The 23685-nt window shown below is 44.7% G+C and overlaps 1 protein-coding gene across 4 annotated transcripts in view; it reads left to right on the top strand.

Annotated features, from left to right (window-relative positions):
• Nucleotides 1–23685, top strand: part of LOC137561603 (epidermal growth factor receptor kinase substrate 8-like) — a 150737-nt gene that overhangs the window by 58804 nt on the left and 68248 nt on the right. For 3 of the 4 annotated variants that reach the window (XM_068272915.1, XM_068272913.1, XM_068272914.1), the window contains exons 2-3: nucleotides 3091–3187; nucleotides 7780–7851. In XM_068272915.1, coding sequence (XP_068129016.1) covers nucleotides 7790–7851 — 62 coding nt within the window. In that variant the 5' untranslated portion in view covers nucleotides 3091–3187; nucleotides 7780–7789. Of the gene's footprint in view, nucleotides 1–3090; nucleotides 3194–7779; nucleotides 7852–23685 lie in introns of all 4 variants that reach the window. The other variant, XM_068272916.1, reaches the window with a different exon arrangement.

Raw genomic sequence — 23685 nt, 5'->3', positions numbered from 1 at the left:
ACCTCGGACTGTGAATATTGCACCACAGGTACCATTTAGACTCTAGCAATTTTTTTCCACCAGGCCAATTCCATTGAAACGTTTGTCCAAACAACTAAATACGAGGTGCTGCAGGAGAACGAGCAGCACTTAACAACTTGAAGAGAGATGATACACTCCTAGTTAAGCCAGCGGACAAGGGGGGAGCTATTGTGGTCCTGGATTACAGTGAGTATCGGGGAGCAATACTGGGCATGTTAAGTGATGACAGTAGCTATCAGTGGACAGCAACGAATCCCACATCAATGATTACTGCTAAAATAAACCAACTGGTGGAGATTGGATTTGTTAATGGCTGGATCACAGAAGATGTAAACCATTTTCTCAAATGTGAACATCCACAAACGCCGGTTTATATATGGACTCCCTATAATTCATAAAGGAGTAGCACTGCTGAAATACTGACCAATAATCTCGGGGACTGAATCTGCCACACAACCAATGGCAAGGTATGTAGACTTTTTTTTTCTTACAACCATTGGTCAGGACCTTACCTGCATACCTCAGAGACACTGATGACTTTTTGAAGAAACTTGGTGAGTTTCAGGGTGATGTGACCTCACTATCCCTTTGCTCTATGGACATCTCGGCTTTGTATACCAGCATTCCCACGAATGTTTGAATACCGGCAGTGAACCACTTTTTGTCTGAGAGAGATGATGATAAAATTCCATCTGAATTTATCATCCAGTGCCTAGAAACTGTTTTGTCTAACAATTTTTTCCAGTTTGAACATGAATGGTATAAACAGGTTAAAGGAACTGCCATGGGGTGTTCGGCCACACCATCATTTGCGAATCTCTTCATGGGGTACATTGAAGAGATCCAGATATACGCCAATCATTTGTACAAACCGCATGTCAAACTTTGGTTAAGATTTATTGATGACTTGTGTATGATTTGGGATGGGGATGGTGTAATGCTACAGGAATTTGATTGTTTAAATTGTATGGCTGAAGGTATCGTATTTAACCCTGAAGTGTCTGACACATGCATTACATTCCTAGACGTTAAAATCAGTAAAGGGACAAGGGGCTTCAGCGCCACTCTTTACCAAAAGCCCACAGACCACAACAGTTTATTGCAGGCTGACAGTTACCATCCTCCCCACCTCATCAATTCATTGCCGATCTCCCAGTTGCTTAGGGTTCTGAGGATCTGCAATAATGATCAGGAGAAGTAGACACAGATTGCATCTATGTGCAACAGGTTCCTGGAATGGGGGAATCCACCCTTGATTTGATTGATTGATTGCCAAAGCAAGGGAGAGATTTGATGGGGGAATTAAACAGCACAGAGAACAGAATTGCATACCTTTTGTACAGACCTTTGGGCCTGTGTCAGAGCTCATTAAAGATACCACCATCAAAAATCAAACCATCTTGTTAGCCGATAGGAAACTTGCCCCAGTGGTCAAAGAGCAACTACTGTTTGCGTACAAAAATTGCCAAAATATCCGGAGGACCTTGGTGCGGGTGGAGGATCCTTGGCAGAAATATTGGAAGAAAACCATTTTCTGAGCGCACAGGTTGCTTTAAGTGTCATAAATGCAATGTATACAATTATCTGATCACAGGTGGCACATTTTCACACCCACACAGTGGGAGAAAATATGCCATAAGGGACTATGTGAATTGTGATACCGATCACGTGGTCTACATGCTTAAATGTCCGTGTGGGATGGCCGATATGGGAAAAACCACAGGCCCCTTCAAGAAACGCTTCCAATTACATTGCAGCAGTATTCGAACGATGTATGCGGCGGTAGAAAAAAAGGGAAACCCTTGATTCCACTAAACCTGTTGCGTTACACTTTCTAGAACACAAACACCAGGTACATAACTTAAGAGGTATGGTAATTGAATGGGTACAGATACTAAGAAGTGGAGTTGACCATAAACGCCTATTATTTCAATGGGAGGCGTTCTGGATTTTCACGCTTAACACTGTGGCCCAAGCTGGCCTTAACAGTAATAATGGTCTGGCCTGCTTTCTGAAGGAGAGATGAGTTTGATTTTCATGTGCTGATGATGTAAATAATACTGTGTAGCACCTCCTCAGTGGTGTGCGATTCTTCCTCTGGTTCTGCCCCTCCCAGGTTAGGTAGCTAGATGTGCCCCCAGTGTTCTGTATCCCCCCTCCCAGGTTGGGTAGACACAAGACAAGACAATTAACATTTATATTGCGCTTTTCTCCTGGCGGACTCAAAGCGCCAGAGCTGCAGCCCCTAGGACGCGCTCTACAGGCAGTAGCAGTGTTAGGGAGACTTGCCTAAGGTCTCTTACTGAATAGGTGCTTCCCCCAGTGTTCTGTATCCCTCTTAGGTAGCTAGATGTGCCCCAAGTTTCTGTATCTCTCCTCCCAGGTTAGGTAGCTAGATGTTCCCCCAGTCAGCCTTACCATCTTCTTCTTTTTTTTAATTTTTTTTATTTCATTATTATTTCAGTAGAGTAGCATGCAGCAGAGTGTCATTAGGTGGAGCTTTTCTATCATTACAGCATAAGCTGTGCTGCACCATACTTGTACAGCTCCCATCGTCTGTCAGCATTGGACCCTTCAGAGGGAGCATATACAGTGCTGCCCATAAATATTCACACTCCTGGTAAATTTTGACTTCGTTACTATTATTCAACCAGCCAAGTAATTTTTTGACTGTGTCTTCCAAAAGATAAAACGATGTACAAGAGGAGGAGGAGTTTTTTGGGTTTATTCCGGAAAATTCCGCGGAAATAATACAATTTCCGCGGAATTCCGTTTGAGAGGTTTAATAATTCCGTTCCGACTACTGGAATTGACCTAATTCCAGCCGGAATCACGGAATTAACAATTCCGTGGAATTTACCGAGCATCCCTACTGAGGAGTGAGGCATGTAGGTTCACTGTAGTGATGTGATGTGATGTGCTGGTCCTTCTCTTGTTAAGACTGTTTGCTCTTAGTATTCACTCTTCTTGAAGATGTGCTTACTTTTACCTTGTTTGTAAGTGGTGTCTTCATATAGAGTGCAGTGAAATATTATAAAGATTATTTTTTTTATTTTTTTCTTCACACAGAATGCCTGTTAGCAGCGACTAAATGAAGTGGAAAGGAAGGAGACGGGAACCGTGAGAATATCCTACGCTGTGATGTTTATTCAGTTCCTGCCTAAGAGTATGTGTAAGAATTAATAAAATTTTCCTGTTAAGTGTCCCCATCTCATTGTTTTCCCACCAGAGGCCTAACTACTGAGGGCAACACAGCAGCAGCAGTATTTTCCGTTGGTGTTTGTGGCGTACATTTAATAAAGTTGGGGAGCTTGAGGGCAAAAACTAACTCCGTGGCCCATATTCAATTCACATTTTCTCCCAGGTGATATTTTCACATCTTCAGAAGTTAGGTAGAGCAGACATGCATATCCAGGGTAAAACAATTTTTTTTCCAGTACGTTAAAAATGATAGGCATCAGTACCGCAATTGTGAGGAGAGTGGTACCGGCAGGTAGGGGCTCAACAGCCATTTTGTGCCATAGGTGTTAAGCTCTTCATCAGGACATTGAACAAACACTCATTGCCCCCTTATATAGAACATTTTGTATATTACTTGTTTTGTGATTAGCAACTGTCCAGTTTCCTGACTCCCCCACATTGAGTCCATGGTAGAACGCACGCCTACGGCCACCATAAGAAGTTCAGGTGGCAAACTTCCATCCCAATGGAACACACTTCTGCCAATGGAACTACTTATGCCTTGGTGTGGATGACATCATGACGTCACATCTGTGGGTGACGTCAATTTCTCAGTAGGGCTAGATCTATATGTACTCATATTTGTCTTATCTAGTTACTTCAGGTACGCTTTAACCCCATATCTGAAGATCACCATCAGACTATAACTGTCGCAGTTTAAAAAAAAAAACTCCTCCTCCTCGGAGAAACTTCAACTTTGTAGCCCATATGATGTATGGAACCTAGTCTATACATCCACATGGCCTCGTTTTACAAGAGAAGTGAATACTAAATATTTTGAACACATACTCAAGGCCAAATATAAATACCGCCCAACCTTCAAACCTACCACCTATGGAAGGTCTAGAAGCGTTCAAGTGACGGTCTAGGGGAACTAGCAATAATTTCCTGCAAGTGTTCCCAAATTTCACCTTGAGTTCATGCTTGTTCTTAACTATGTTGTTTTCTCAAAAGTGGGGGGGGGGAAATGTTTGTGTGCCTTATGGACCGAATATACAGTAGGATCAGCAGCAGGTCTTCCCCCTCACCCCAACTTCCCAAGTTGTCTTCCCCTCTCCCCATCCACCAAGTTGACAGTGATCCCACCATGGGCCCTGCTGCTTAGTCACCTGACCAGCCCACACTCCTTCCTGTCTTGGTAGTTTTCTCTTCATCCTCGCTAGCACCAGTTCCATGACTTGGTGTCATGTGTACTCATGTACATGGCACCAAGTCATGGAAAGGGGGCACCAGCAATGATGAAGACAGGAGAGAACTGGTAGGAAGGAGCACACAGGCTGGACAGATGAGTGTGCTTTGCTGCTTATTTATATAATCTTCAAGGCCTGCTATGGAATCAATGTTAACTTGATGGGAGACACCTGGGTGGGTGTGGAGGGGGTTACCTATTGCCCAAGACAGCTTGCAGGGAGACCTAATGCTGCTCCTAACATTCCAGAAGATGCCCCTGCACTCTGGAGATGCACCTAGTTTCAATTTTTTTGCCTTCTTTCAATTTCTGGTTTGCCTCCTCTAAACCTTGGTTGGTCCCTCTTATGTCTTATGGAGCGCAAAATATTGTAAGCGTGGCTGGATGGTGTAATGGTTAAGGGCTCTGCCTCTGACACAGGAGACCAGGGTTCGAATCTCGGCTCTGCCTGTTCAGTAAGCCTGCACCTATTCAGCAGGAGACCTTTGGCAAGTCTCCCTAACACTGCTACTGCCTATAGAGCACGCCTTAGTGGCTGCTGCTCTGGTGCTTTGAGTCCACCAGGAGAAAAGCGCGCTATAAATGTTATTTGTCCTGTGTAAACAGAATTTATTACAAATGGACATCAAAAGTGTTCTTGCAAGGATGTTTGCTTATCCCTAAAGTGTTACAAGGTATTTTATGACAAATGTATAAGATCCCTTTTTCACTCCTTACATGCCTAGGTCTAATTGACCTAGAGAGATTGTAAATTGTTTGAATCTATCTAGGGTTAGTCAAATTCCAATCAGGTGCTTTTGATGGAGGCTTACTTTTTGAACAGTATTTATATCTGGTTTTGTTGTGGAGTGCAGAAGAGATCGTTAGAGTTGAATTTTTTAGTTTTAGGAATGTTTGGTACAGAACATTCTCTGTAACTTGTTTATGCAACAAGAGATTCAATGAAATGGTTGCGCATCTAACCAAGATGCACCTGATAAACACTCACTGCATAGGGCTAATAAGCATCACAAAGGCACAACTGTGCTTATTGCAGTTGAACAGGTGCATTAAGAACTAATGCATCTCACAATACAAATAATGGAAGCAAACCTATGCATTACACATTTGTCACGGACGGTTGCGGGGCCGCAGGCGCGTCCTGGAACCGCCCGTGAAGAAAAAGCGATCGCACTCGATTCCCTGCATCGATTGCGCTTCAAATCGATACAATCTGGGTTGAGTGTGTAGTGGGAGCTGGAGTCCTTTTCTTAGCAGAGAGAGCACCATCCTAAAGGCTGGATGGCTCTTTTGATATGCTAATGAGCCTGGGCCCAGAGAGTCCCTGGCTTCAAGCTGTGCTGATGGCCCATCCATCAGGTATAAGGTGACACCTAGCTGATCTCACATTCAGATGTTAATTGAAGGAGCCAACAGGGCCTTTCAAAAAAAAGGAGATCCCAAGAGCAGACACAGCTGGACTCCAGTCAGGCTGACTCCAGCCTTAGCAGGAAGAAATGAATGTACTATATAATCTTTTGCCCATTTACAGAATACAATAAATAGGGTGGTTATGAGAGCGGTATCATTGGATCCGTAGGGTCATGCTGGATCTCTTGATACCAGTCGAGAGGGGCCCGGGGCCCCTACAACCCAGGTATGAATCTACCCAGGACCCTGATCTGCTGCACTAGCCATGTCGGATATCATATTAATCTGTATTTTCCTCCAAGTATGAAGCTGTTACCCCCCTAAATGTAACATGTATGGTTCAGGAGTTACAGCAATTCATAAGTTTAGCTCTAAAATCTCTCAGAGGGAATGAACTGTCATTTGCTGGTAGCTCAGAGGGGGCTGGCACTGCCACACCCCCAAACCAGCTTCATCAAAAGCACAGAGCCAGCAGGCGGGCTCAATTCCTCCCTTTACCATCTTCATGACACACGGCCACTATGAGGAGCAAGTGGTGGCCATCTTGACAGAGCTGAAACAAAGGACATCCTCCATTTTGTTTGGATTTTAAATCTTGCTGAACTTTACTCTGAAACAAAGAACTCTAAGAACTTGAAACCGTTTTGCTTGAACTGATGATTTTCCCACAAAAAGGACATCTTTCCAGGAACTAAGTATTTTTCTCCCTTCTTTTATTTTTTATACTGGCTATTACCGTCTTAATAATTGTGATTTTAATAATTGTCTGTATATATTAATTATTTATATTGTGTGAATAAAAGACTTCCTCCAAGTCATTCACTGTTCCGCTACCCTGCTTATCAGCACACACAGAACTGATCCCGGGTCTCTGAAGATACGCTACCGTTTGTTTGTTGTTGGCTAGACAGAATATCGTGTGTTTAACCGTTTTATTCGCAGGACTAGTCAGTTAGTGGGCTCCACGGTCCCATGATAACCGCGGTGGTGGCAGTTTACTCTGAACCAGTGGGTGAAGTTGTAATCACCCGTGTCTCACAGGCTCCCTTCTGAGTTGTCTGCGGCTAATTCTTAATGGTTCCTGCGCATTGACTGCGACCAGAGTTCGCACGATCTGTGCGCTGGCACCGTTTAGAAGGCTAAGTGCGGTCAGCCACTAGGGCTCCTGTGACAACATTATTCAACTTATTTTAGGGGACCTTATCCTTCTTTTGAGAGAGACATCGGTTCCACGCTGCGAAGCATGTTTGCAGGAATGCCGTGTGCAGGCTTCTCTCGGGGTCCCCACCCTAACCTAAGATTAAAATCCCCCAACGGTTTGGGAACAGGCTAGCAACATTAACTTGGGAGCAGCAGGTCATATAAAGGGGAAGGGGTGCGGTGTGGGCGTCGCCCCAGGTACTCTCACCGCCTGGTAACTCTCTGTAACTTGTACTTTGGACTGGGAAAGAGAACCTGTCCTAATGTAAGATACTTAACCAACGTCGTTCTAATTATAAAGCATATGCTCGTTATTTTTCCTTATCTCACGTTTTGGCTGCCAGGGTGAGGGTGGGTACACATTTCAGGTGTGTGGCTGGGATGGGTAGCATAGCAAGAGCTAAGTGTTGACCTGCCTTAATCAATCCAGTAGCACTCTGGACATATACCACAGAATGTAGATCCTAGATGAAGGCTAGCATGGTCTGCATATAAAAGCTGGAACATGTATACATCTCAGACATCATGTATACCTCTTGCTTATTGGTCAGGACATGGAATGTGTACAAAGCTTGGTTTCTGGGTGCAGTTTGGGTTGTTTTTTTCAAGAAGCGTTAACACATCTTTGCTGCAGTGGTTGATGCATGTTTGAATGTGTACATACAGTTTGTTGGGTACAGTGGATTGCGTTAAGTAATGTGAATTTTGTCTCATTGCAGCTATTACATCATGAACGGTCATCTATCGAATTACTATCGTGGAGGGTTAGCGAATAATCCTGGTGACTTCAGGTAAGACAGCCTAATTTGATGTGTGATGATTTATGTATGCGTTTTGTCTAAAAAAATGTGCAACAATTGGAATGTGTATGGTGTTGCAGGTAATATGCTCATTGTGGGGTTGATGCTTGTTGGATCATTGTAGGGTGTGCTGACTTTTGACATGGTGCTCCATCATAATGGATGGATGAATACAATCTTTCACTTGGTTTTTATTGAATAAGATAAAGATAAAGTTGAAATTACAGCAAACTGATGTTAAAACAAACTTTCAACAGCATCATAAAAGATCCAAAATTACGATGCAATAAACCCATACGAATGGAAAGCAAGCTTAATCATTACAAAGTTAAACCCAACGAACTCAGAAAATCAATAACAAATAACATTACTACCCTCATGGCATAGTAGCAATAAACATCAGTTTCAAATGTAAGTTTTATAAGACAAACAAAAATTTCCCAGGTCGATTTACGGTTTCATATTAAAAAATACTGGAATTAGACCAATTCTCCCAATTGGCTTGATATATCGAAAGAGTGTCATGTAGCGTATGGTACAAATAGTCCATAAGACGAATCTCCTCAACTCTGTGCAGAATTAGTTGGGTAGGAATCCCATGGTATTTCCAATTCCTATGGCCCAAAGTATAGCACATATAAAAACATAATCCGTTTCCATTTCTTAGGAACACCTATATTAGATGACAAAAGGAGGGCATGCTGAGGTTCGAGAATAATCGTGACAGAGGCCAGATTACTCAGATCATTTCTAAATCTGTCCCAAATAGCTCTTGTCACCAGGCAATCCCAAAATGTATGAAGAAATGTGCCTTCAACGTGACAGCCTCTGAAACATAATGGGGATGTAGTAGTTGAGGTACAGAAAGCGCTGGGCACCAGAACGTCTGCTACCAGTGAGTTTATTGGACAGGTACAGGTACCTGTATCTGTCCAATAAACTCACTGGTAGCAGACGTTCTGGTGCCCAGCGTTTTCTGTACCTCAACTACTACTATTGTGAATGCTGTGGCTGGAGCACATGACAATCCCAGGGGGACAGATTGCTGGTAGCCAGCTTTGAGTGCCAACCCCTCTTCCTTTTTCTTCCTCCACAATTTTGGAGCCCTGTAACTAACTCTGGTTTGCAGAGATGTAGGGACCCCATCTTTGGAATCCAAGTCTAACAATATGTCTTCTAACTGCATGAGACATTTCGTGAAATTCAGACGTTGCTAACGGCCATGGCTGAGATTTATGTACGTCACCATCACTACCATTGAAATAGCCCAAATAAACAGGTTTTTGTGACCCTAGGCTATGACCTCTTCGGCCTAGGGGCCCGAAACTCACCAGTCATGTTCCCCCTAAGGGTCCCTACAATGCTAAAAAATTTGGTACTGCTGAGCCATTGCCCTTTGAAAAGATGTGAGATTTTGGAAAGTGAAATAGGAAGGCAATGAAAGCCTATGGGGGATTTTACCAATTTTGGACCCCTGTAACTCTGGTTTGCAGAGATGTAGGGACCCCATCTTTGGAATCCAAGTCTAACAATATGTCTTCTACCTGCATGAGACATTTCGTGAAATTCAGACGTTGCTAACGGCCATGGCTGAGATTTATGTACGTCACCATCACTACCATTGAAATAGCCCAAATAAACAGGTTTTTGTGACCCTAGGCTATGACCTCTTCGGCCTAGGGGCCCGAAACTCACCAGTCATGTTCCCCCTAAGGGTCCCTACAATGCTAGAAAATTTGCCACTGCTGAGTAATTGCCCTTTGAAAAGATGTGAGATTTTGGAACTGTAAATAGGAGGCCCAATGAAAGCCTATGGGGGATTTTACCAAATTTGGAGCCCTGTAACTCTGGTTTGCAGAGATGTAGGGAACCCATCTTTGGAGCCCAAGTCTAACAATATGTCTTCTACCTGCATGAGACATTTCGTGAGATTCAGACGTTGCTAACGGCCATTGCTGCGATTTATGTACGTCAGACTCGCCACCATTGAAATTGCCCAAATAAACAGGTTTTGTGACCCTAGGCTATGACCTCTTCGGCCTAGGACTGCATTGAACGCGACCCACGCATTGTGCGCATTCTGGACAACACCAATTACTGGGTTTATACCCTTCTGGATCCACGGTACAAACACAATGTTCCAAAACTGCTTGAAGAAAGAGCCAGACAGGTCAAAATGGAAGAATACCAGCAGGCCCTTGTGGAGACTTTAGAGAGGAGATTGACATCCTCCCCCTCCTCTAGCCAGTTGTACGCCGACAGACTGACTTCCGCAAACCCAGGACGACCAGGAGGGCAGCAAACAACACAAGCCGCAGCTAGTGCCCAAAAGGGAATGGTATCGGCAGTGTCCTTGGAGTGGGAACATTTTCTGACACCCATGCAGCAGCACACAGAACAGCAAGCGTGCAGATCCACCTCCAACACCGATCGCCTGGAGAAGATGGTCAAGGACTACATGTCAGATGGCGTAGCTGTGTTGAACAATCCATCTGCACCCTTCAACTATTGGGTATCGAAGCTAGACACCTGGCACAAACTGGCAATGTACGCAATAGAGGTGCTGGCTTGCCCGGCAGCCAGCGTTATGTCGGAACGCTGTTTCAGTGCTGCCGGAGGCATTGTCACAGATCGGCGGCGTATCCGCCTCTCCACAGAAAATGCAGACCGTCTGACTCAAATTAAAATGAATCAATCCTGGATTGGAAACGACTACGCAACACTCCCGGACCCCAACCAAGTAACATGAACAATGAACATCTGTGATGGGTTAGCGTTTCCGGTCCCTGTTTATTGAACCTCTCATCTGTATTACATTTATGACTGCATGGCGACAAAATGCAAATTGCTATCCGCACGCTTCTTGTCCTCATGCAAGGCCTGGGTTGTTGTGTCTCAAAGCGTGGCCTTCTCCTCCTGCGCCACTCTCCTCCTGTTCCATCATGTGTGCTGCTGCTGGGTTAGCGTTACCGGTCCCTTTTCCTGGAACCTCTTATATGTATAACATTTATGACTGCATGCCGACAAAAAGCATGTTACCTGTGCAAAGAAAACAGACATTTCCCGCATTTAAAAGACAGTTTTCCCTTTGAAACTTTAAAATCGATTTTCTCAAAAACTATAAGCTCTTTTTGCTAATTTTTTTTCCTCTTGTACCCACTCCCAAGGTGCACATACCCTGTAAATTTGGGGTATGTAGCATGTAAGGAGGCTTTACAAAGCACAAAAGTTCGGGTCCCCATTGACTTCCATTATGTTCGGAGTTTGGCTCGAACACCCGAACATCGCGGCCATGTTCGGCCTGTTCGGCCCGAACCCGAACATCTAGATGTTCGCCCAACACTAGGGACAGCCCTGTCGGGTACCTCTACTAATTGGAATAGTTTCTGACAGTACACCTGGTATGCGTAATTTTGCGTGTGGATTATTATACAAAGATCTGATTGCGTCTATAAAAGGACCGTGAATGCCCATTTTTGCTATGTTATGCATATATGGCCAAAGAACAGAATCAAATGCTTTCTGTAGGTCCAAACTAAGTATAAGAAAGCGTTGATTATGTAATTTGGAGTCTTGTAGAATAATAAAAGCTAACCTGGTGTTGTCAGTTGTTTGTCTAGTAGGGATAAATCCCGATTGAGGTGATGGGATTAAGTCAGTGATTACCAGAGATAAACGGTTGGCTAATATCTTAGAAAAAAGCTTTACATCATTATTCAATAAGGAGATGGGCCAAAAATGTTGCGGTAATGTATGATCCAAATTAGGTTTGGGGATTAAAGAAACAAAAGCACTAATGAGCTCTGTAGGAAATGTTTGGCCTGATAAGATATCATTGAATAAATTCTTAAGTTGAGGTATAAGGATATGTGCAAATTTTTTGTAATATAATCCAGAAAATCCGTCGGGGCCTGGGGCTTTAGCTGATTTCAATGAGGAAATAGCATCTGCAATTTCTCTGAATAAAATAGGGGCATTTCAACTCTCCAGCTTATCTGCTGAGAGAGAAGGAATGGGTAAAGAGTTAAGCCAACTGTCTATCTTTTCAACTGATGGTTGATGCGTAGCAGTAAACAGTTTCCTATTATAATCTTCAAATATATGCATCACCTTTTTAGGATTTAGGAATAGTTTCAAGTATTCCCTTTTTATTTTGAAGCTTATACAGGTGGGGGAGGTTTATAAAACTGCTGAAGTTTCCTCGCAAATATTGTACTTGCCGAGTTGCTATATAAAAGAAATTTAGATTTGGCAAATGTTAACGTTTTTCTACCGAATCTGAGATTAATTGATCCAGAGCTTGTCTCTTTTCCCTTATGATCAGACATGTCTCCTGATCCAACAGAGAACTATGACGCTTATATGAAAAAAATCAAGCTCTGTTGTGAGATTTAGGCTGGTTTCACAGTGGGACGTTACAGGCGCACGTTAGAGCAGCCTGTAACGCACCCCACCACACAGCAATAAAAATCAATGGGCTGTTCACAGTGCCCACGTTGCGTTACTTAGTAACGCTGCGCCATAAGACAACGTACTGCTTGCAGTACTTTATAAGCGGCAGAGCCGCGTTACACTGCTTGCACATGCTCAGTAATGTTGGGGAGGAGCGGAGAGCGGCCAGGCACATGGCTAATTAATATTCACTGCACTCAGTGACGTGCAGTGTTTACTTCCTGGAGCGGCCGCTCTGTGCGGCGATTGGCCGGGCGGGACCACGTGATGCCGCATGCGTCCAAGAGTACGCATCACGGCATCACGGACGCCAGAGTGAGCTGCACAACGCGTTAGGGGCACATTATGCGACCATAACGTCCCCTAAAACGCAACGTCCCACTGTGAAACCAGCCTAAGAATTGAAGTAAGCCTTTCTTTTTGACGCTTAGTTGCCACCTGTATAAGCTTCCCTCGAATAACAGTTTTATGTGCTGCCCACAAAGTGCCTGATGAAACTTCACCATTATCGTTGATGATAAATTACTCCTCTAATGTGTTTTGAAGATCATTAACAATAGAAGTATCTTGAAGAAGGAACTCATTTAACCTCCAATTTTTTGGAGGATATGGAGTACCCAGTACCCCCAATACAATCTAGTGATCTGACCAAACACAGGTGGTGATGGTAGAAGATAAAGCATTGGTCATCGATATGGGAGAGAGAAAAATATAATCCAATCTTGCATACGTATCTTGTGGATGAGCATCATGTGTATAGCTACGATCTCCCATATTGAATGCCCTCCATAAGTCTGTAAGTTGATGCTTTTAAGGCCTCTTGCACACTGCAAGCAATTCAGATTCAGATTCCGCTTTTTAATCAGTTTTTACCTCCGTTTCAGATTCAGATTTGCAATGTGCAAGGAGCAAACTGCAAATCTGAATCTGAATCGGAAGTAAAAACAGATTAAAAAGCGGAATCTGAATCTGAATCGCGTGCAGTGTGCAAGAGGCCTTAGGGAGTTAAAATGGACCTCCAGACTAAAAATCTACTCAGCAGAACTGAAAAGGCTTGGTGTTTAAGTTTCACAGCATCAGAACTTTGTTTTTCTTACCAAAGCATCATTTTTAGCTGCATTTTTAGCTAAGCTCCACCCATGAAAGAAAAAAAGCCCAGGCTTTTTTTCTCTGATGCTGTGCAGAGCATGATGTGATTTCCTATGTTGTTGTTCACGTTGCCTAGCAACTGGGAGAGGTGCTCAGGACACGGGACAGTTGGAACTGTGTCTCATGCTCCCTGTCACCTCCTTTAAACCAAAAAGATGGCTGCCATCATGAAATCACAAACCTTTGCCTGTTCTTTTAAAACAGTGTGGGTAAATGATTATATTACCAATCTATTTTAATTAACATAACTAATGTAACTTAATGACAGTATGTTTGTTTAGGCTGGAGTTCCTCTTTAAGGAATGATTTAAAGGGACTCCGAGCAGTAACTAAAATCAAAATCTGAACTTACCTGGGGCTTTTTCCAGCCCACCGTAGGTTGGGAGGTCCCTCGGCGTCCTTCTAGCTCTTTTCCCAAGCACTGCTCAGAAATGGCACCAGGCGACACTGGTCCCGAGTGTCGGACTCCTTCTTCCTGAAAGATGACGTCAGTCGTCACCATGCCGGCCACCTCGTGTCATCACGGCGGCCGGCATGACGCGAGGCGGCCCGTGTGGTGACGACTGACGTCATCTTTCAGTAAGAAGGAGCCCAACACTCGGGCCGAGTGTCGCCGGGAGCCATTTCTGAGCAGGGCCTGGGAGAAGAGCCAGAAGGACGCCGAGGGAACTTCCGACCTACGGTGGGCTGGAAAAAGCCCCAGGTAAGTTCTGATTTTGATTTTAGTTACTGCTCGGAGTCCCTTTAGGGAACACCCTACTAGTATCAGAGGCTCTACTTTGATCTATGAATGGGTTATTCACACAATTAAAGTCTCCCGACAGTATTAAATGATTGAAAAGAAGAGCTTCTAAACGTAAAAACAAGTTCTTAAAAATCTGTGCTTGTGAGGTATGTGGTGCATAAACATTACATAAAGTGATCTCCTTCCCATTAAGTGTACCCTGTATAATAAAAACCTGCTTTCTGGATCTTTATACATCTTTTTCAAATCAAAGGCTAAACCATTACACAAAAAATGGCACCACCCCTTCTTTTATTAGAATAGGTGGTGAAAAAGGCCCTCTGAAAAACTTTGTCAAAGAATTATGAGTAATTAGATTAAGCAAAATGCGTTTCCTGTAAAAATAAAACATAAGCTTTTAATTGCTTAAATTGGCGAAAGCCTTCCTACGCTTACAGGGAGAATTAAAGCCCTGTGTGTTATGACTAATCAGGTACAACTGCATTGGAAAAGAAAAACTTTTACTGCTAAAAGGGCAAAAAATTGTGCAGGGGTGTTGTCATCCTGATAATTTATAGGAACCTTTATAAAACCGACCTGGGCGATAAGACCATCTAAATAATAAAAGCCATGAGAATATAATAGAAACAATAGGTGGAATAATGCACAAAATTGACCATAAAGGAGCAAAATCCAAATATTAATATCAAAACGTGTCTGCTTATAGAAAAAAAACAATCAAAACCATTCCCATAAACTGGTAGAAGAAACCAAATAGTCCACAGGTAATATCTCCAGATAATATCAAGGGGAGATATTCCCGCATTACAACAGCACCTACATCAAGCAGGGACTGAAGGGAGGTAGTCCAAAGCACTTAGCACAGAACGGCAACAACCACATAATGGCTCCCTATAAAAAAATCATTTTTAAAGATAAGGCAGAACATGCAGCAGCTTGTAAGAAAAAAGCCCGGAAAATGGCAAGAGTCACTCATCCCGGGTATGTTCCCGATGACCAGGTGAACGTTGAGAGGATCTGACTAGCCTGAATCTGTTGGGGGTCCAAATAGGTTGATAAAGAATTTTGTATCCCCAGCTTCTGTAGCAGTTTGCCTCCTTCTCTTGGAGTTTGAGCCACATGAGTAATTCCATTTCGCGTCGCAATAAGTTTAAATAGGAAGCCCCAGCGATATTTGATCTCCGCCTTTAACAATACAGCCATAATATTTTTCATCTGCTTACATTTTTCAAGAGTGATAGGAGAGATGTCCTGATAAATTTGAATAATGTGATCTTCGTGCTTTAGATCTGAGGTTGATCTGGCAGCTTTAATGATTTATTGCATACAAATCCACAGCGCTTGGTACTCAGATCGGCATCTGCAGTAACCCCACAATGCCGATCTGAGTACCAAGCGCTGTGGATTTGTATGCAATTTTTCTTGGAACCGATTGTGGATGTGGTTGATCCTGAGCAGCTGGTGGAACATACACATGAGATAAAGATTGGATCAGCGCCTGTATATACTACAAAATACGTAGCTTTAATGATTTGTTCTTTGACTAGAAAGTCCTTAAGACACAGAATTACATCTCTCGGCAGTTGTTCTGGCGGTGGCTGGGCTCTAAGGCCTAGTGCACACCAGAGCGGTTCGGCTGCGTTTTGCGTTCCGCTTGCGGCTGCGGATGTGCTTGGGTAATGTATTTCAATGGGCTGGTGCACACCAGAGCGGGGAGGTGTTTTGCAGAAACTTATACTCCCGGGCTGCTGCAGATTTTGGATTGCGGAGGCGTTTCTGCCTCAATGTTAAGTATAGGAAAAACGCAAACCGCTCTGAAAAACGGCACTTCAGAGCGTTTTGCCAGGCGTTTTTTGTTACAGTAGCTGTTCAGTAACAGCTTTACTGTAACAATACATGAAATCTACTACACCAAAAACCCTTCACAAAACTGCAAAATGCTAGCTGAAACGCTACAGAAAAAGAAGAAAAAGCGTTTCAAAATCTGCTAGCATTTTGCGGATCTGCTAGAGGTTTTTGGTGTGCACTAGGCCTTTGTGCACGATGAATTCTATCACAAAGAAAGGCAGATTCTCTGCTTCTGGCAGGAGGGTTTTAAAAATGCTGTTGACCGTTGGTATAAGATCCCGGTAGGTCTCAGGGAGGCCCCTGATTCTCAAATTGTTCCTACGATTATCTAAATCCTCTGATTGTGATTGCAAAACATTTACAGCATCTTTTAAATGCATATGCTCCACTTGTAGGTCTTTATGGAGCAAGGAGCTCATCATGTTTTGTCTCTAAAAGATCAGTACAGGTTCCTGAGATAAAGATGAATCCACCCTGCGTAGTTCAGATTAGAGATGGCCCGAACGGTTCGCCGGCGAACGGTTCCAGGCAAACTTCCGGTGGTTCGCGTTTGCCATGGAACGCAAACTTTTCCGGAAGTTCGGTTCGCCCCCCTAGTGCACCATTAGGGTCAACTTTGACCCTCTACATCACAGTCAGCAGGCACATTGTAGCCAATTAGGCTACACTCTCTCCTGGAGCCACTCCCCCCCCCCCCCCCCCCATTATAAAAGGCAGGCAGCCCCCGGGCTTTACACTCACTCGTGTGCCTGTATTACTTAGTGAAGGGACAGCTGCTGGCAGACTCTCATAGGGAAAGATTAGTTAGGCTCTTGTAGGCTTGTTAGCTTGCTCCTGGCTGATTGTTATTGCTAAAATAGCACCCCTCAACCGCTCTTTTGAGAGCTAATGTTCTCCTGATGTGTTTTTTTGTGTGTGTGTGTGTTGCCCACTGACACTGCATTATACAGCCCTATCTGTTGCAGCTGGACCTTGGTAATTGCTATTACTCTGCCAGCCAAGCCCTCCCTAACTATCTATACTGGGACACCTACCTATGCCTACCTAACTACCAGGGCCGGCCTTAGGTTTCACAGTGCCCTGAGCGAAACCTGATTTTTGTGCCCCCCACCCCTTCCTCCTCTTCACGCACGCACGCACGCACACACACACACACACACACACACACACACACACACACACACACACACACACACACACACACACACACAGGCCCCTATGCAATTCACCTCTTCTCCTGAGTTATCTCCTAGGACAGTGGTTAGCAACCTTTTTGACGTCGTGACACATCACGCCTAATGCTCAGATCTCTGTGACACATCACATATGTATAATAGAAAAGATACTATTAACCTCCATGGCGGTTTATTAAAATCCGCCAGGGGGCAGCAAATACGTTTTTTTTTATTTATTTTTTTTTTTTCATGTAGCGAGACAACGTCTCGCTACATGATAGCCGCTGCTCAGCGGCATCCCCCCAGCCCCTCAAAGAACGGGATCTCTTGAAGGGTTTCCCCCGTCGCCATGGCGACGGGGCGGGATTACGTCACCGACGTCGTGACGTCAAAGGGGAATCTGATCCACCCCACAGCGCTGCCTGGCACTGATTGGCCAGGCAGCGCACGGGGTCTGGGGGGGGGGCTGCGGCGCAAGGGATAGCGGTGGATCGGCGGGTAGCGGCGGCGATCGGAGGTTACACGCAGCTAGCAAAGTGCTAGCTGCGTGTAACAAAAAAAAATTATGCAAATCGGCCTAGCGGGGCCTGAGCGGTGCCTCTCGGCGGCATAGCCCGACCTCAGCTCGGGCTTACCGCCAGGGAGGTTAATAGCCACGAATGGATGGAAAGAGTGCATTATCCTGAATATACTTAAAAATGAAGGCTAGAACCTTTCAAGAGTATTAATAAAAACAATTAGTAGGACAGTTAACCCCCCCCCCCCCCCATTTAGAATGATAGCACAACAACAACAATTTGCACCACGCGTTATAGCCGCAGTGCGCGGCCCCCCCCCCCAAAATAAAAACGCCCTCAGACTCAGTATATGTGCCCCCTGTATAGGATCTCATGTGTAGGTGCCCTCAATATAGTTTGCCAAGCATAGGTGCCCCCAGTATAGGAAGTCAGGTATTGGTGCTTCCAGTATAGGTAGCCATGTGTTGGTGCCCTCAGTAAAGGTAGCCAGCTATAGGCGCCCCCTTGGAAGCCGGCGCCCTGAGCGACCGCTCTGGTCGCACAGGTCAAAGGCCGGCTATGCTAACTACTGGGGCACCTACTTACCTATACGGGAACAACTACCTATGCCTACCTACCTATACTAGGGCACCTAACTATGCTTACCTACCTATACTTGGACTCCTACCTATGCCTAGCTAACTACTGGGGCACTTACCTATGCCTACCTACCTATACTGGGACACCTACCTATGCCTAACTACTGGGACACCTACCTATGCCTATCTACCTATGCCTACCTAGCTATACTGGGACTCCTACCTATTCCTACCTACCTATACTGGGACTCCTACCTATGCCTAGCTAACTACTGGGACTCCTACTTATGCCTACCTACCTATACTGGGGCACCTACCTATGCCTACCTACATACAAGAAGATAATAAGATCGTTGCTTCATTGTGGACAGACCAAATTAAATCAGCTGGCCAGTCACTGTTGTTCTATCATTGAGCTACCAAAGCCCGGCGACCATATGGGCTTGAAAACCGCTATCGCCATCTTGCGCACCGGTCCAGCACAGCCGTCACTACGCAAACAGCGGTTTGCGGTGCGTTACACAGTGTGTTTGGTCTGTCAGTGTGAAGCAGTACTTTAGTTACACTCCCTGATTGATGTATACACATGCAAGATGTTTTAAAGCACTTTAGTCCTGCAATTTAGCATTCAATGTGATTTCTGCTGCTTTGCGTCAAATCCAGATTTTTCCCCAGGACTTTTAGCGTCTATCCCACTCATCCATGCCCCCCTCCAGGTGTTAGACCCCTTGAAACATCTTTTCCATCACTTTTGTGGCCAGCATAATTGTTTCCTCGTTTCAAAGTTCGCATCCCCATTGAAGTCTATTGCGGTTCGTGAAAGTTTGCGTGAACCGAACCTTTTGCGGAAGTTCACGAACCGAAAATCGGAGGTTCGGGCCATCTCTAGTTCAGATTGACATTTACCTGCAAGCCGCTCATACATCTGTTCCAGGCTATTTTCCAGATCCTGTTTGGTTAAGGGTTTACTGCGTTCTTTCTTGGATTGAGTCCAATCTGGGCAGCATCTGGGAGGGAGTCCTGAGAGAGGGCGAGAGAGCCACGGCCTAAGGAAATAGTCGGATACTGACTTCTGCCACCCCGGAGCCTCGGTTTTCTTCTGCCTTGACATGTACCGACAGGAGTGGAGGATAAGGCTGATGACAGGTGCGTGATTTGAGCGTTAAAATCCCCGTGGAGCGGTCGTAAGAGCTGTTAAAGAGCAGAGCTACATTCGGCTGCGTCAGTCTTCCTGCGCGCCGCGCATGTCCCCCCTGGATGGATGAATGACTCATCATTAAAAAACTAGGCCAACATGTGATAACGAAGTAGCTTACAGATCAGAACACTGAAATTCTGGTCAGAAATCTCCTCAGGTCTTAATTCCATTGAGAACCTGTAGTCCGTTATTTAAAAAGGGGATGGACAAGCAGAAGCCCGATTTGTGGTGAATTCTAAGCACTAACAAGGCAAGAAAATATTGCCATTAGTCAGGGTTTAATTTGCGATACCAATCCAGACTCAACCAATCAAAGCCAGGAAATATTCCACAATTTTTTCATTTTATTTGCAGCGGTTGTATAGCACAAACAGATCAGCACAACGTTTCGGGCGTATAGCGCTTTCTCAAGTGCTTAATCCAACTGGTGGACATATACTCCCTATATAACATTCTGTGACATAGACACACCCCTTCTGACATCAGTGGGTGGGCATTAGTCAGGGTTTAGCATGGAAGCTGAAATTTTGCATGTCAGAATGATTTTCTGCAGTTATGAAGAACACTGTTAATCAGTGCCTGAAGAGCCGCGGTCGCCATTGCAACCTGGTCTGTGCTACTTCAGGGGCACTTAATCATGGTCATTGATGGGCCTGACCATTCCCTCAAATGAACAGTCATTCATCTCCTCGACTCTACAAACCGCTATATGGGACATTGAGCCCCAGACCCATGAGCAGACTCTCTTCCCCACCCTTCATCTGACATTCCAATTAACCTCTTCCTCCCTGCTTGAGTCTGCCAGCAGTAAGATGGAATTCAGGGCCCTTGCAGCCAGGCCTCCATGCTGCTGGCCCTGCGCCCAGTCTTTCAAGCAGCACCTTGCTCCTGAATTGTCTCCTAACTACCCCGCTGCCATATCTCGCAGCACAGTGGTCGTCAGGGGGAGAGGACAGATATTTGAGGAGAGAGGAGTGAGGAGCAGGAGATTGGAGGATAAAGTGGTGCAGTCCTTTTCTGGACCACCACTCCAATGATTAACACCCACCTTAGCACCTTGAACCAGCTTATTCCCACTCCCTAGCACCTTCCGTCAGCCCATCCCCTTCCCCTTCTCCCTTACATTGCTGCCCCCACACCACAGTATGCAGCAGTAGTGATGTCATTGCTGCCCTGTTTACATCTGGTGACAGTTGGACACCACTGCAGAGACACTGCTGGAATCGAGATAGATTTAGATGGGGATGGGGCAGGTTGACGCTGTGAAGGAATAGTAACCAGAATGCCTCGGCAAATGAAAATATATCTCCATGGCAAAAGTAGGCGTGGCCACAATTGGCGGTTGGCCGTGCCAATGAGAATATTGCAGTAAAAGTGCATGCCAAAGTTAGTGGGCCTGGGCTTGTGTTTCCTCCCCAAATATAAGTAAAGAGATCCTCATGTAAGTAACTAGGAAGTGTTCCTACCATAAACACACACTAGCCAGTGTTTTCTCTCACAAAATGGTGGGTAGGTATTAAATTGTGAGAGGAGTGTATCCCCCAAAATATACATATTGTGGCAGCGTTTCCTTTAACATACACATATAGGGCATGATTCACAAAGCTTTTTCACCTGTTTTCCTCTGTTTTCACCTCATCTGTTACTTTTTCAAAGGACACCTGAAGTGAGAGGGATATGGAGGCTGCCATATTTCCTTTTAAGCAATACCAGTTGCCTGGCTGCCCTGCTGATCCTCTGCTTCTACTTTTTAGCCATAGACCCTGAACAAACATGCAGCAGATCAGGTGTTTCTGGCATCCTTGTCAGATCTGAAAAGATTAGCTGCATGCTTGTTTTCAGACACTACTCCAGCCAAATAGATCAGCAGGGCGGTCAGGCAACTGGTTTGTTTAAAAAAGTTTAAATATGGCAGCCTCCATATATCTCTCACTTCAGTTGTCCTTCAAGCTCCCAAACAGCAAAAATATAATATAATTAAGGTAAGAAAAGTAACTTCATCTCAGTATTAATCAGGAACAACTTACTTTTAGTGGTTATTTTGCTTGTAAATGGACTGAAAGGGTATTTTTTGTCATTTAGGTGATAAATAAGTCATTTATTAAAAGTTTTGTGAATAGAACCCTTTATGCGGCAGTGTTTCCCACAATATATGCATAATCCGGTAGTGTTTTCCCAAAAATACACATAATGCAACAGCGTTTACCACAAAATTCATAGTGTGGCATTGTTTCCCTAAAATAAACATGAGGCAGCGTTTCCCCAAAAACTACATATAGTGTGGCAGTGTATCCCCCAAAATACATACAATGCAGCAGTGTTTGTCCTCAAAATACACATAATGCTGCAGTGTTTTCCCCAAAATACACATAATGCAGCAGCTCTTCCCCACAAAGCACAGATAATGTGGCAGCGTTTCCCACAAAATATACATAATGCATCAGCATTTTCCCCCAAACCTACATAGACATACCCATTGGGCAGCGTTTCCCTCATAAAATACACTGCTCAGAAAAATAAAGGGAACACTTAAACACAATGCAACTCCAAGTCAATTGCACTTCTGTGAAATCAATCTGTCCACTTAGGTAGCAACACTGATTGATTGATTGATTGATTGATTTGATCAATTTCACATACTGTTGTGCAAATGGAATAGACAACAGTTGGGAATTATGGGTAATTAGCAAGAAATTCCTGATGGAGTGGTTCTGGCTGATTTGGTCACATGAATGCTGGAGGTGCTTTCACTCTAGTGGTAGCATGAGACAGTCTAATATCCACACAAGTGGCTCAGGTAGTTCAGCTAATCCAGGATGGCAAATCAGTGCGAGATGTGGCAAGAAGGTCTTTTGTGTCTGTCAGCGTCGTGTCCAGAGCATGGAGGCACTACCAAGAGATAGGCCAGTACAACAGGACACATGGAGGAGGCCGTAGGAGGGCAACAACCCAGCAGCAGGACCGTTAACTTTGCCCTTGTGCAAGGAGGAACAGAATGAGCACTGACAGAGCCCTGCAAAATGACCTTCTACGGCGACAAATGTGCATATGTCTGCTTTGTCAGAAACAGACTACACGAGGGTGATATGAGGGCCCGAAGTCTAGAGGTGGCGATTGTGCTTACAGCCCAACACCTTGCAGGACGTTTGGCATTTGCAGTAGAACACCAAGATTGGCAAATTTGCCACTGGCGCCCTGTGCTCTTTAGGGCCCATTTCCACTATCACGAATTTGCATGCGGTTTTCGCATGCAAATTCGCATAGCAATACAAGTGGATGGGACTGTTTGCACTTGTCAGGATTCCTTTGCGGTTTTCTGTGCAGAAAAAATTCGCATGGCAGAGCCATCAGAATTTGCATACCGCTATGCGAATCGCATACAATGTATTTAATAGGAAATTTGCATGAGGTTTGGGTATGCGAATTTTCATGCGAATTCGCATAGAAACAATGGAAAAGCACACCAGCATTGCCATGGTTAAATTCGCATACATCATCTATGCGAAATTCGCATGAAAATTCGCATGAAAATTCACATGGACCCGCATGCGAAATTCGCTTCCGCATGCGAATTTTTACCACGGCGATTCGCACTGCACAAGTGGAAATCCAGCCTTACAGATGAAAGCAAGTTCACACTGAGCACATGTGACAGACGTGTCAGATTATGGAGACACAATGGAGAACTTTCTGCTGCCTGCAACATCCTCCAGCATGACCGGTTTAACAGTGGGTCAATAATGGTGTGAGGAGGCATTTTTTTTTTTGGGGGGGGGGAGGGGGTGGCGCACAGCCCTTCATGTGCTCGCTAGAGGTAGCCTGACTTCCATTCCATACCGAGATGAGATCTTCAGACCCCTTGTGAGACCATATGCTGGTGTGGTTGGCCCTGGGTTCCTCCTAATGCAAGGCAATGCTAGATCTCCTGTGACTGGAGTCTATAAGCAGTTCCTGCCAGACAAAGGCATTGATGCTATGGTCTGGCCCGCCCATTCCCTGATCTGAATCCAATTGAGCACATCTGGGACATCATGTCTCGCTCCATCCACCAACATTGCACCACAGATTGTCCAGGAGTTGGTGGATGCTTTAGTTCAGGTATGGGAGGAGATCCCTCAGGAGACCATCTGCCACCTCATCAGAAGCATGCCCAGGGGTTTTA

The sequence above is a fragment of the Hyperolius riggenbachi genome, chromosome 3 (genome assembly GCF_040937935.1).
Source record: "Hyperolius riggenbachi isolate aHypRig1 chromosome 3, aHypRig1.pri, whole genome shotgun sequence".
NCBI lineage: Eukaryota > Metazoa > Chordata > Amphibia > Anura > Hyperoliidae > Hyperolius > Hyperolius riggenbachi.
Note: the sequence above shows the minus strand (reverse complement) of the source record. Positions and strands in the feature narration are given on the sequence as shown.